General features: G+C 25.6%; 2 protein-coding genes across 2 annotated transcripts; one reads left to right on the forward strand and one right to left on the reverse strand.

The window, feature by feature from the left end:
- The first annotated feature begins 665 nt into the window (after window positions 1-665).
- On the forward strand, window positions 666-2,240 carry LOC145837531 (inactive glutathione S-transferase D3-like). Its single transcript, XM_082945122.1, has 4 exons — window positions 666-931; window positions 1,150-1,297; window positions 1,515-1,656; window positions 2,023-2,240. Exons 1-4 carry the CDS (start codon window positions 666-668, stop codon window positions 2,238-2,240), a joined length of 774 nt encoding a protein of 257 aa, XP_082801248.1.
- Window positions 2,241-5,114: 2,874 nt separating this feature from the next.
- LOC145849126 (ornithine aminotransferase, mitochondrial-like) lies at window positions 5,115-14,274 on the reverse strand. Its single transcript, XM_082954220.1, has 9 exons — window positions 14,115-14,274; window positions 12,199-12,369; window positions 11,751-11,868; window positions 10,334-10,557; window positions 8,021-8,164; window positions 7,752-7,830; window positions 7,432-7,574; window positions 6,237-6,381; window positions 5,115-5,642 (listed from the first exon to the last, which is right to left on the reverse strand). Exons 1-9 carry the CDS (start codon window positions 14,223-14,225, stop codon window positions 5,479-5,481), a joined length of 1,299 nt encoding a protein of 432 aa, XP_082810346.1. The 5' UTR covers window positions 14,226-14,274; the 3' UTR covers window positions 5,115-5,478.
- Between the last annotated feature and the right edge of the window lie 325 nt (window positions 14,275-14,599).

Raw genomic sequence — 14,599 nt, forward strand, 5'->3', positions numbered from 1 at the left:
CAATATAAAAATTGTACCTAACTTAAAACTTATTCATTTTAGTAGGATAACAGTAAGAGTTAAAGAAACAGTCGGTAAACTTTGTATGTATTCGATTACAAAAATTAACAATAAAAACAAAATTTCGCTTTTATAGAAACAAAACATTCTTGAAAAGTATCAAAACATATTATCTAAACAGTAAGTTAGGTTATCATACCAAAAATGTAAAATATTTTAAAACAGAAATTTAATAAAACTTTCAACTGCAGGAAAATACATATAAATACCAAGTTATGATTTTTTTTAACTGTTATAAGTATTAGAACTAGATTTTAAACCTTTTCATAGAAACAGTTACTCTCTGTAATCTACAGAATTAGCATTTTATTGTAAAAATCTAAATAAGAATTGTATTACTTGTATTATCTTGATGGTAAACTATTGATGAATTTTGAAACAATAAACACTTAATTAGATACATTAAAAATATTTAAAAAAGAAATGACAAGGAAAATGAAGTTATAATATAAAATAAAACAAAGTATTACACCTGTTAATATAAGAGTTTTTGATAGTTCATATTATTTTTTCAGCACAGCTAGTTTCCATGAAGACAGTGTTTTGAATAAAATATAGGAAGTTTTCTTTTTTTTCTTATAAACTTTTCACAAAAAGTAGTAAATATGACTTCAAACAATGAAGATCAATCGAAAATTGAACCTAAAAATCAGTTTCAACCAATTTCAAGCAATAAACTTATTCTTGTTGAAGACAAACGAAGTCCTCAATGTCGTTGCATTAAAACAGTGCTTAAGGTGCTCGAACTTCCATACGAAGTAAGAAATATAGAAAGTGATTGCAATGATCAAAGACTCATAGAGGTAAAAAAGCTCAATCCAAGAGGAAAAATTCCAGTTTTAGTAGATCGAGACTTTTGTCTATCTGAAAGGTACTATTGCAAAATTTTTTTAGTTTTAAATTCTAAACTAATAATACTAACTTTCCGTCGAAAATTTTTTTGATTATTTTAAATTTTTTTAATAAGGAAAAACGACTATAATAGGGTAACAAAACGATGTCAAAAATGTAGTATAATTATTGTTATTGCATTTCAATAAATACGATAATAAATATTATACATCAAAACTAACTAAATAATGCCTTCAGTCGCGCTATTGCATGTTATTTGTGCAACAAATACAGTAAGCAGACCAAGCAAGGAAGTTTATACCCGACAGACTTCCAAATGAGAGCAAAAGTCGACCAGATCTTATATTGTAGTGAATTTGTTGAGTTTATGATTAACTCATATTTTGTAAGTTTGAAAAATAATTTTATTTTATACTGGGAATTAATTTTTAATGACATTAATCTCTTTTTTCTATAAAACAAGTCTTTAATGAATTCCCTTTTTTTAAATTTTTGTTAGGTTTAAAACTAGTAACAAACAAGACGGTGATTGATAAAAATTTAACTTACAGTTGTTCAAAAAGCAATCAATGTTATGGTAATGGCAAAATAACATTTATTAGAACATACAAGGAGTGGCTTACAAAGGAGACTATAAGCGGGAAGAAAATGCAGGAGAAGTTTACAAAGCTTTGAAAATGGTGGAAACTTTTCTAAATGAAACAGAAAACACCTTTATTGCGAGTAAAAATTTTACACTTGGAGGTAATAAACATTACGAATAATTCATTAACTAAACACAAAATAAATTTGATCAGAAACGAAAGTTTATGAACACTTTTTTATTTTAGAAAACTTAAGTAATTTACTTTGTGAATAATAAAAACAGGAACAGGAAGCTTGATAACTATTTCTTTAAACAATCAAAAACAGATTTGTTAATTTATCTACCTAACTTTTCTTTTAATATATTTAAAAATAAATGTTTTTATAACAAAAATGCATAAATGTATAGAACATTATCAAACTTTTGATGATAACACTTTTGATGAGTTTTAATTCTTCTTTAACATAAAGTAAAAGTAATTTAAGCACTTTGTTGGTAAAAATAACCTGTTTAAACTATTCTAGACATTTTTATGGCCACACCAGTTCTTTTTGTCGTCAAAATGGAAAAGAAAAACGACATTAAGTTTATGAGCAGATTCTTAAAAGTGCAAGAATGGATTGACAGAATTATGGAACACAGTTATGAGTTTTACTCTGTATGTGATGAAGCTACGGCTAAAATGGCGAAAGCTTACAATATGCGATTGAGACAACAAACATCACAAAAAATAAACCAATAAAATAAAAACAACAAACTAATTTATCTGGTCAATTCTATGTGTTAACAAATCAAATGCATTAGAAAAGTGCTTTGTAAGGCGTATCTTTTAAGGTATAAAAATGTAAAGAATGTTTGAAGTTTTTCTTGTAATTCAATTCCATACATAAACAAACTTAGATTTTACTTTTTTTTCAACATCAATCAGTTTGCTCATATAAAAACAGTATAATTCTTTTTCATATACGAAGAAATGATTAAAAATACTACCTAAAAACATAGTTTAGTTTATTTTTTGCTTGTAATGACTTATTTTACTACAATATATAGGAAGTTGTTAAAACGAACTACCGTAAATTTCTGTAAAACAGAACCAAAAATACATAATTTAAAATACTTTAGTATTGGGTTAGGCAAGTGGATCGCTAGCATAAATCTATGGCTTGCGACCATTTTTTTGCTTTAAAAAGTATTGTGCGAATCAAACATATTGAAAAATTTTATAATAGATACCTCCAAATGTGCTCTTATTTGATTATTAAAAAAACTACAGTAGTGCTGTGCTGAAATCGCTAATTGTCCCTGCTGTGTAAATAAGCTATTTACAAATTAATTATTTAGGAGCACTGCAAAGTTTAAATTTGGAATAAGTATTATGACCTTTGCTTAAAGAACAATTTTTTATACAAATGCAGTGTTTTGTTGTAGCAACGGCAGTTTTACAGATGAACTCTACTTGATGACAGTTTATCAACATCCTGCTACTTTGAATTGAATCTTAGAGTGGAATTCAGTTAAGCGTTTAAACTGTTATTAAACTTTGCGGCTTTAAAAGAAAGTACCAAATTATTCTTTTAGGGCTTTTTGTATTTTTACATTTACTGGCTTTTTGTACAAATTCACTTGATTTAATACATCTTTTTTTAAATAACTGTTCAAAAATATAGGTTTAATCTTTTGCTAACAAAAGATCCTAGTGAAGTAACTTCACTGGAATATAAATAAAAACAAATTGTACAGTAATCTTCCTTTATTGTACCAACATATGTTTCTGTGTGTTAACGAATCAACACCCTTCAACTGGGTTCTGTAAAAAAATACAACTTATTAAATAATATAATTCTGTAAAAAAATATAATTTTAGTTATACATTCCCCACTACTTCACTGCAAGTACCTGGAGGATCTCTTAATGATGTTTGATGATACGAAGAGTAGAAGCAACATTTTAGAACTCTATGCTTCTATTCTTCCATTACAGTAATTATATTTTTTACAGAACCCAGTTGAAGGGTGTTGATTCGTTAACACACAGAAACATATGTTGGTACAATAAAGGAAGATTACTGTACAATTTGTTCTTTTTTAAATAATTTTTTTTTAATACTGTATATTAAACTTCGCTGTTGTAACTTGTAACCAGCTGTTTTTAATTCGAATTTTCATTTAAGTTGTTATTATAATATACTAAGTAAAATGATTACGTCGAAGAAGAGCTGAAGACAAAAAAAAAAGTTAACGGGTCTTGCAGACACTGAAGCCATCAGTATCTGATGACTTCAGTGCTTATTTATGATTATTTCATTGCATTTTACTCTTGATCAGTCGTTGACTTATGTTAAACTTTTTTAGTTTACACTAACTAAATTATTATTAACTTTTTTTAGGAAACTAAATGAATATTTTCTGATAAATCTTGCCCTACGACGAGAAAATTTGCCCACCTCCAGTTTAGCATTTAAACCACATCATTCTCTGTTCGGACATAGGAAAAAGTAAACAAAATATAAAAGCTTATTAACTTGTGAAAGCATGAAACATTCGTAGTTTAAACTCAATTGAACCTTTAATCTCTAACCATATTGGCTCCTTCGTTGTGTTGCTCTGTAATTTAGTTGTTACATTCTCAAAAGTATACTAAATTATACAGAAAACGTTCAAGTGTTTTAAGATTCTTAAAAGTTTTGTAGGCTTCTCAGTATTTTTTTTTAACACGGTGAAAAATACAAACTTTCACAAGCATTTTTGTGTAACAATAAAAAATTTTGACTATTGTTTTAGAAGTTGAAGGAAATAGACAGCGGACTTAACTAAATAGTTTATTTAAAATTCAAAGTCATTTACTACAAGCTCTGTAGTCATAATGCGCAACGATGCTAAATCAACTTTTAATATTTATTTTTCTATATCGAACCTGACGGTTAATTGAAAAAATTAGTATGACAACTGTATTTTATAAAGGTCATTAATCTTAACAACTAAAAAAAACCTTACGTGAGACATAAACAACTTCATTCTTTAGTTTAATAGAGAAAACACTTATTGATGGAAATCATATCATAAAATCGTATCTAACTATTTATAAATTGTTACGATATTATTGCAGGCATTAATGCAAAAATTCAGGATTAGTTTCAGTATTGAACTGTACACAAACATTAACAACCTCAACAAACCTACAAGTTGTTAATAAAAACTTATTTAGGTAACACTTCAACTATTTTATTATATAACTGTGTACATACTTGATTCTTATAAGTTTTATAAAAAAATTGTAATGATATAATAGATATCAAAGTAAAATTATTTCTTACTTTTTAGTTACTTTTAAAAATGTATTTTTATTTAAAAAACCTAACATATTAAACTATTAAGATTTTAAAAGTTAGAGAATGGAGTTTAACTACTGGTTACGATTTGTGTAAACCAACTTAACAAAAATAATCACTTAAAAACAACTTTTAAATATGTATTTTTATAAAATAAAGAAAAATTTTGCTTTTAGGATTATGAGATTTATCTATATATAAAAAATTGTCATTAGCTTAAACACTTAATGGTAAATATATATATATCTGTGTTTAAACACGTTTTGTATAAGGGTTTAACAAAAAGTATAAAAGGCAGTTCATTATTTATTAACAACTTTAATAACAGCGAACTTTTATCACAAATATATCTTAATTTATTATTCTTAGCAAGTAAAACAGTATGTATAAAAAATTGAATAAAATCTAAAAAAATTATTGAATCATTTTTATTAGATGATTAATAAAATTATAAAAAAGTTATATAATAAAGTTGTGTAATGATGGTATTTTGTGTGTTTTAAAAACTCTAATAGATAGGAGGAGATCACCGTAAGCTAAAAGTTCAGTAAAGAAACAACAACAGATGATAGGTAAAAGTATACCTCTACCAAAGAGATAAATTTCCTATAAATATAAGTCATATTTGATGAAGTGCTACTCTACTATCTCCTTATTCAAAGGTGGAAATTGCTTGCTTGATAATGTTCAAACTTTCTTCCAACTGCTCATTGTTTATGGTGAGAGGTGGGGCCAACCGAATGATGTTGTCATGGGTCGGTTTGGCGATCAACCCGAACTCCTTCATTCGCAGACACAACTTCCAAGCATTCAACTCTGAATTATTTCAACAATTTTCGTGCTCAGTTTATATTAAACTATGTTGCGTTGAGTGTAAGAAATACAAATAACTGTATTTAACTTTCAAGTTAACAAATATTTTACAGTTACTACAGATAAAAAAATTATTTTTCTATTAATGCAAATTATTTAAAAATTATAATACAGGCAGGTAATATACGCTTAACTATTTGTTAGAAAATATTAAGTTTATATTATTTTAAACACACTTGAAAAAGTAAACTAATAAAAATAAAATGCTTAAACTTTCTACTTATTCATCAAGCTTAGTAATATAAGTAACTTTTCTTTAAAAAAAAAATTCATTAAAATAATTACTGATCTATTTTACATCTTGATTATTTTTAATAAATGAAAAGTTTTTGGTTTTTTTTTTTGGAAGAGTATTAATAAAATATGCATTTACTACGACAAACAACCATAATAATAAAAACTGTAAATAGTAATAATGCTAATCTGCATAATAGACTTATATAGTTAATGTTTAGAGGCTTATTGAGTTACTTTATTTCTTAGTAGCATTACTTTATAAGAATTTTTATTTTTTTTTTACAGGGAAATTAAACTAACTTTTATTATTCTTTATCACAATAGCATTGAGAAGTCCTCTCCCGCGATAAGAAACCACAACATCTTTCGGTAGTTGACTTAAAAATGTACGTGTTTTTTCTCCCATTACACTGGCATTTTCACACAAGTTTTCATCGACTAAAATCTGTATTATAAACAGTTATATTTTTTCAGGTGTTTTAACTGTATAAATATATTTAAGTATGTTTAATATACTGATTTGTAAATTAAAGAAAGTTTTTTATATATATTAATTAGCTATTAGGCATATCTATAAAACAATATCAGTATATAATATGTAAAATATTATTTCTCTTCTAAATTTTTCTATCTGCTTTTGCACAGTGAAAACCATTTCCGCGTTTTAACTAATTTGGCATATATGCTATAATTATATGTAAGAGATTTAATTAGTTATTTTTTATACAACATTAAAACTTCATTATAAAAATAATTTAAACATAATTAAGTCGAAATAATAACAATGCTATAAATAAGTAATAATTGATAGATTGTCATCTAATAGTAATTACTTTATACATTTTGTTTAATTTGTTAATATAAATTTCTTTTTATTTCATTTTTGTTTATAGTTAATATTGACCATCATTTAGCTTTATAATTTCTTAATAGATGAATTTAATAAATTTTGCTCAGATAGTTTTTGAAGGGCAAATTTTAAGAATTTAATAACTTACTAAAGCCATAATTTTTTTTAAATTATACTAACGTGATAGCAAGCTTTATAACTCTTTACTTTACTGCTAGACTAATAAGTGTGCTTAATTCCTGTTAAAAATAAACTAAAAACAAAGCTAGACCTCTTATTTTAACTATAGATAACTTGTGCACAATAAAAACCAAGTTTAATGCATAGAACAAAAAAAACTTAAAACTTCTTTAATTTTTTTTTTACACAATCATTTTAGGTGGACTAGTAAAAAACACGTGAGTTATACAAAATTTGAATTACTTTATTAGCCTCAAGTTAGCTGGATTTATGTTCGTCTGAAAAAAGTTATGTATAAATACAATTTTTTCAAATTAAAAGCAGCTTCGAAAATTAACAATTTGTATAAATAAAAATATTATGCAAACACTCAAACGATCATGAAAACTAAATATCAAAGCTTTTCATCTCTTGTCAGCTTAAATTAAATCTTTTATAACTGAAAAGAACTATTATTTATCACACCTGTAAAGCAGTCATGGCAATTTTACTAGCGAGTGGGTTGCCACCATACGTGCTACCGTGTTGACCAGGTTTAATGGTGAGCATGACTTCGTCGCTTGTTAGGACGGCTGACACTGGATACATACCTCCTGACAGTGCCTTACCTTTTGATAACTTTAAAATTAGTATTTTAACTTAAGCTATTTAGTCTGAATTAAAATATATCTATTTTATTGCAACCACAAAAAAAAATAATTAATAAAAATACAAATTTTGTTTTACTAGTAACAATTATAACTACTGCCAACTTGTTAAAATTTATAGATTTAAAAATTTAGTACCTAAAACTAAAATATCAGGCTTGACTCCTTCGTGCTCCACAGCAAGCATTTTTCCCGTTCTTCCCAAACCAGTTTGTACCTGAAAAATTACTTGATAAAATTATATATAGTAAAATTTGTTTAACTGTTTTTAAGTATTTGTAATTAAATAAAATAACGATTAGTTTTTATTTAAGATTTACGAGTTTTAACAGACTTTCGTAATCAGTACAAGTCTTATGATCAAATGAATAAAATGAATAAAAAGAAAAAACTAATTTCAGACATACTTCATCGGCAATGAACAAAACATTGTACTTGTCACACAAACTCCTAACTCCTCTCAAATATCCGTCACTGGGAACAACAACTCCCGCTTCTCCTTGAATGGGTTCAACCATGAAAGCAGCACAGTTACCTTCTTTTAATTTTTCCTGTAAATTATCTATATAAATTTGTGAACATTTAAACAAAAATATCAAAAATCGAAGAATTTTTCTTGTTATTAGATAATTTTGAATTTTAGGTTTTTATTCTATTTTATTTACTTTAGGTTTTTATTTTTGTTGTCAGTTAATGCATTTAAATACTTCATGTTGATCGTTCTACATCAAAACGTAAATAAGTATAAGTTAATGGTTAAAAAATATTGACATTTATGTTAATATATAAATTTTATATATCATATTAAAATATGTTTTTATAGTTGTTTTGAACAAAATGAACTTTTTGTGTTATTTCTATATTTGATTTATTTTGTTATGTATCTTTCTGTTTAAGTGGTCTAGGTTTCGATACCTAGGTCTATCATATGGACAATAAACTTGCAATAATAATAATAGCTTCAAAATAGTTGCACTTAAATGAATAAAATGTGCTCAAAGCATAATCTAATGCTTATAATCAATTTTTATCTGAATACTAAATTATTTTGAATTATCTGTGCTTTTGAATTGTTAACAGAGATCTAATAAGAAATGTGAATACTAGCAATATTTTGTATGTTTTGGTTTTGGCTCTGAGATGGTTTTTATTCAAAATGAAAACTTTCAAGTATTAAGGCCATAGGGGGGGGTCCAACATTTTTTTTTTACTAAAATTAACTTTGGCTTTTATATGAAAGCTTAAAGTACAAACTATAAGCCAGTTTTTATAGAATTCAAAAATATCATTTAACTTTTGAGATATTTAACTTTTTGTAAAAATTTTCCAATATAAACGTATGGACCGCAAATTTTTCGGGGTCAATTTTCTCGGAAATTTTAAAATTCACTAAAAACCTATCTCCTCCTTCATTTTTTGACCTAGAGACTTCAAATTTTCAGGAAATGTTCCTTTTAATATTTTGAAGAATCGTACTGTTGGAATTTTTGAAATTTTAAAAAATAAAAATTTTATCCACAAAAAACTAAAAAAAAGGGTAGTTTTTTGACAATAATTTTTTTTTTACTCAAAATTAAAAAAATTTCTTACAATAGATCTCTTTAAAGTTTAATGATACACATTCTGTGAAAATTTGAGAAAGATTACTCAAAAAATGAAGGAGGAGATAGATTTTTAGTGAAATAGTCTTTTTTCGCATTTTTAGTTTTCGCCTTCCATAAGGAACGTATTGAACGCCCTTTCTTTGATCGCTTATATCTCAAAAGTTACTTTGAGTTTTTTTAAGCGGTTAAAAGTGTCTGATAGCTAAAATTAAATTCTACAAAATGAGATCAAGTTGTAAAAAACAAAGTGGACCCCCCCCCCTATGGCCTTAATGAAAGACATTCGTTTTAAAGTTAAAGTTTAATCAAGTTTTATGCAAAATTATCTAAAAAAAGAATGGAACATATTTTTAAAGTTAATTTTTGCTTCACTATAAACATACTTAATTCTCAGTAATACTAAGTTGAAGAATTTTTTTTTTCCCAAGTTAATTTATTAAAGAATGCTTCAAAAATTACCAATATCAAATCAAATAAAACTTAAATAATATTCAAATAGAAAATAAAGGAAATAATAGATAATTTCCTTAATTTTTTAATTAAAAACTCAAAGTATCATTTTTAACTTTTTTTAGAATTTTTTTTTTAGAAAACTGTGCAAGTAACGTGTCAAAAGGCTAGATCACAAAACTATAAATTAGACTTAAGAGTTTAATTGTAAATAAATTAGTAATTTCATACACTTAAAATAAAAACACTATTCCATAATAGGTACTGAAATAAGACATTGGTAAGTTCTTCTATCTATTAAAAGCAAGAGTCTTTTAAACTAAAAACTATTTCAATTAACTGTTCTTAATTTTTTGTTAATGATATATTAAAATATTTTTTGATCATGACTACATTAAATAAATTAAAAAAGAAATTTTTAATGTTTTTTAATATTTTAAGTATTAACATTTGTTTTCAAATCAATAAAAATAATTTGTTAGACTAATAATTTAGTATTACAACTTACTCTGAACTAGGTGTTTAGTTGAAAAAATATATGATTTCACCTACTAACAGTTACAGTTCTTTTTATCTAGTTAAATAAAGTCAAAATATTTGAAAAAAAGTCTATGTAACTTACACAACAAAATAAGATTAACAAAATACATTATAAAATAAATATACTTCTAGTGCTTGCAGGTCATCATATGGTACATTTTCAAAACCAGGCATGAAAGGACCAAAATTTCCATAACTTTCTGGATCAGTAGAACTTGATATCGCGGCCATAGTCCTACCCCAGAAATTATTGTCAGCAAAAATAATTTTAGCCTGATTGTGTGGAACACCTTTTACCTCATACGCCCATTTCCTTGCAAGCTTACACGCTGTCTCTCCAGCTTCAACTCCTAAAATAAATTAAAAAATTTTAGTGAATTAATAAAAAAACAAAATAGAAAATGTTTTGAAGGTATGTATGATGTAGTACAACCATAACCTAACAATAGAGTTTCTTCTCTATAAAGTGACTATAAACAGCTGAAGTTTAGAGGTAAAGCATGAAAAGAATATGCTACAAAGTTGGTAACATGTTGGTAGTATCAACTGCTTTTTACTTGAATTATAATAGGCCTACATTAAATAACTATACAAATACTAATCGAATAAATTAAATATAATAAAATAGCTTTTGATTATTTTGTTAGCTTCGCTATAGTAAAAAAATAAATAAATTTAGAATTATATAATTATTTATTTTGAATTCTGACCTTTAATAGCAGTGCTTTAAACAAACTTATTTTATTTTTAATACACAATGTTTACTTAAATAACAACTTGTGTAATTTCAATTTACCAAAGTATTCTTTTAAACAAGTTATCTACCGGATCTAGTATCCCAATCTTGCTGGATTTAGTTTGAATAAAATCCAAATCTGACTGGATCTTAGTATTAAAAGAATACCAGATTTTGGCCAGATGCTAGTTCAAAAAAGATACCAATCTTGTAGATTACTAGCTTATGTAGTAAATTAAAACAACTTATTTTAATAATAATAGAACAAAACTTAGCGTTATGTTTGACACTAATCTATTTTGCTTTATTTATAGTGTTGAAATCATTTTTAAGTTTGTAAAAGCCAAAAATTAAAAATGATAGTAAACCATAAATCTTGAAGTTTTAATTCTTCAAGTTACCAAAACTTTATAGATGTAAAATACTGTATAAAACATTTTCATACTTGTGCTGAAACTGAAATTTACTAAATTCGGATCTGGCTGGATCTTGATTTGAAAAAATGTCTGGATCTCACCAGATCTTAGTTTTTTAAAGTATTTGGATCCGCTCAGATCCTGAATTTGTGGATCACAGCTTTGAACAATTTCATAAAATGTAGTGTTATAAAACAAATATTCATGTAGTGGTAGTCCAAAAAGTATGAATAAGCAAAAATAGATAAAATTAGACAAAGTTGTTTGAGGCATCATTAACCTTTTAATTGTCTTAATATTTTTTGTAGTTTTAAAAGATTTAAAACATTCTATTTTATTTAAAAATTTCATTAAAAACTACAACTGTTTTGTTTTTTTTTATTTTTCTTACCAGTGTTCATTGGTAAAACTTTATCATATCCAAACAATTGGGTTATATACTCTTCATACTCTCCTAATACATTTGAATAAAATGCCCTTGAAGTCAATGCCAACTCATTTGCTTGACTCTGTATAAGAGAATAAAATAAGCATATTCAAAATTTAGTAAATTTTGCACAAAGTTTCAACTACTTTATTTCATCGTTATTTAAAAACAAGCTACATAAAAAACACCAATAATACAACTATGAACCACAGTATAAATATTCATTAAAAATAGACTTAGTAAAACAAATTATCTAACTTATTATTATTAGATTTTAATTTACTTTGACAAAAAATTTAAAAGAAACTAGTTAAAATTGATTAGTAAATTTATAATATACATAATAAATTTAGATATAAAAGTTATAATTTCAATTAAAAGTATTAAAAAAAAACAATTGCTTAAAAATAACCATCATTGCATCAACAAGTTTAGGATGACAATGACCCTGGTTTACAGCAGAATATCCACTTAAATAATCAAAAAATCGCTTTCCTTCAACATCCCAAACATGAACATTTTTCCCTTTTACCAAAGCAACTGGTAAAGGATGATAGTTATGAGCACCATACTTGGATTCTTTCTAAAAATAAATTATATCACCCATTTTACGCTTAAAAACATTATAAAACGAATTTTAAGATAAAGCTACTAATAAAATTCATTAACAAAACTTTTAACATAAAAAGAATATTTTTGAAAAAATAAAACACCCTGAGTTACATTTAACTAACGTGAGTTTACAACAACTTTCTTTTAAAAGAACAGTTCAAAAGAACAGTAAAAAACAAAAAAATTGTTTCAAGAAAATTTACTGTACATGATGTTGTTAAAACTTGTATACATAATATTAAACACCTTTATAAAACCTCTTCTTAATTTTAATAAGTTTGTAACACTTAAATTTGTATTTTCTGTTTTATTTATTAGTAATTTATAAAAAATTAAGGTTCTAAGCTAAAGGTATTTTTTTAGTTTGAGTCCTATTTCCTGTATGCATCAACAAACATCAGGGTTGTCCTTCGTTTTTCAAAAAACTTTCCAGATTTTCCAAATTTCTTCCAGGTTTTTAAAAGTACACATTTTAAAGTCTATTTTTAGTTTTTAAGTTAAGTTTAAGGTAAGAAACTGAGTTAAATAGTATAAAAACATTTGAAAGATACTTTTAAGCTACTTTAAATGTGTCTTTTAATAAAAAAATTTTTGATGATGACAATTTTTTTTTTATGAAAGATTTTTGTGTCAAATTGAAATTTTACTACTTACATGTTAATAAGTCCAGGATTTTCCAGGTTTTTTTAGTTATTTTTTCAAAATTTCTTAAATTCTAGGTTTTTTTTTGTCTTAATTTTCAAATTCCAGGTTTTTCAAGGTTTTCAGGTAAAGTGGCAACCCTGATACATTTAAGAAAAGTTTTTTTAAGGGTTATAAATTATAATTAAATTTTCATAACTACATACTAGTTAGTACATTTGCCAACAATAAGTCCTATAACTGTTCCTTGATAAGATGCTTAACTTTACTTACTTACATACTTAAGTATAGAAATACCACAGATGTTCTTGTGCTAAAACTTTATTTCAACTAACGGCGTTTCACTGCTCTCAAATAAATTTAAGAACAGATCTCCGTAGATCTGTTCTTAAATTTATTTGAGAGCAGTGAAACGCCGTTAGTTGAAATAAAGTTTTAGCACAAGAACATCTGTGGTATACATTCCGATAAGCTTAGCTTATCAGGATCTCCAGGATTTAACGCCTTATAACGTTACATCTTATAAGTATAGAAATATATATAAATAAAAAAATATTTTCCTATCTATACAAGAGATAATGATGAATAAAATGTTTATATTACTGAGAGTTAGAATATTAATAAAAGTATAATAATACCAAAAACTAAAGTTAAAGAAAAAACTAAATTTAAAAGAAAAAAAAATTTTTAAAGAGATAAAAACTAGCATTAAAAATTCTAAATAGCATAAGTTTTGGAAAAGAAATGCATACTATCTGAATTTCTAAATACCCTGAAAAGGTTTCAAACTAGCCTGTGTGTTTGATTTTTTTTTTAATATTGAACCATCTTGAGTGTGTGGCAAATGAATAAAATAACTGATTATACTTAAAACAAACAATTTTTTTAAATAAAACTTGAAAAACTTGTTGTATGCTCGGCTCATATGTATCTAAATTTTTAGTCATACTTTTATGTTTTGTACAAAATCACGCATTTAGATTAGAGAGCTTAATTATCTACTTTGTTATTAATAAAAGCTATTTAACACATTATTTACTTTTAACATATTTTGAAACACTTATTATAACTCACATCAAAAACTTCTTGTGACTTATTTTGAGAATGTTTAGAAGCTGCTGAGCTGTTGCTAAGAAATCGCTTAGGTAAATGATTACAAAAGTGCTTGCTTACTATAGACCTCATATTTCAAACTAACTAGATTTTAATAATCAGAGCAAATTATTTTTCTAAAATATGAATCAAGTTTAGTAACATACAACTTATGTTTTTTTTTGTTGAAATAATAAAAAGTTAACTAAAAACTTTTTTGATCATTCTCAGATTGTCTTACAGACAAATCTTACTTATAAACTTCTTTTTGGAGGAGAAAAAGAGTGCAGTTCTGACCAGGAACTTTATTTTTTAGAAACATACTGCACATACTTTTTTCTTATTGTATATATACTGACCACTAGGTTTTGATCTCATAAAGTTCAACTCAGAGAGTTTCCAAAGCAGTCATTAAGACCCTTACACCATCAGGCAACACAATGTGTTAATTAATATGATTATGTTAA

Source organism: Thalia democratica, chromosome 1, assembly GCF_965202585.1.
Source record: "Thalia democratica chromosome 1, ktThaDemo2.hap1.1, whole genome shotgun sequence".
Taxonomy (NCBI): domain Eukaryota; kingdom Metazoa; phylum Chordata; class Thaliacea; order Salpida; family Salpidae; genus Thalia; species Thalia democratica.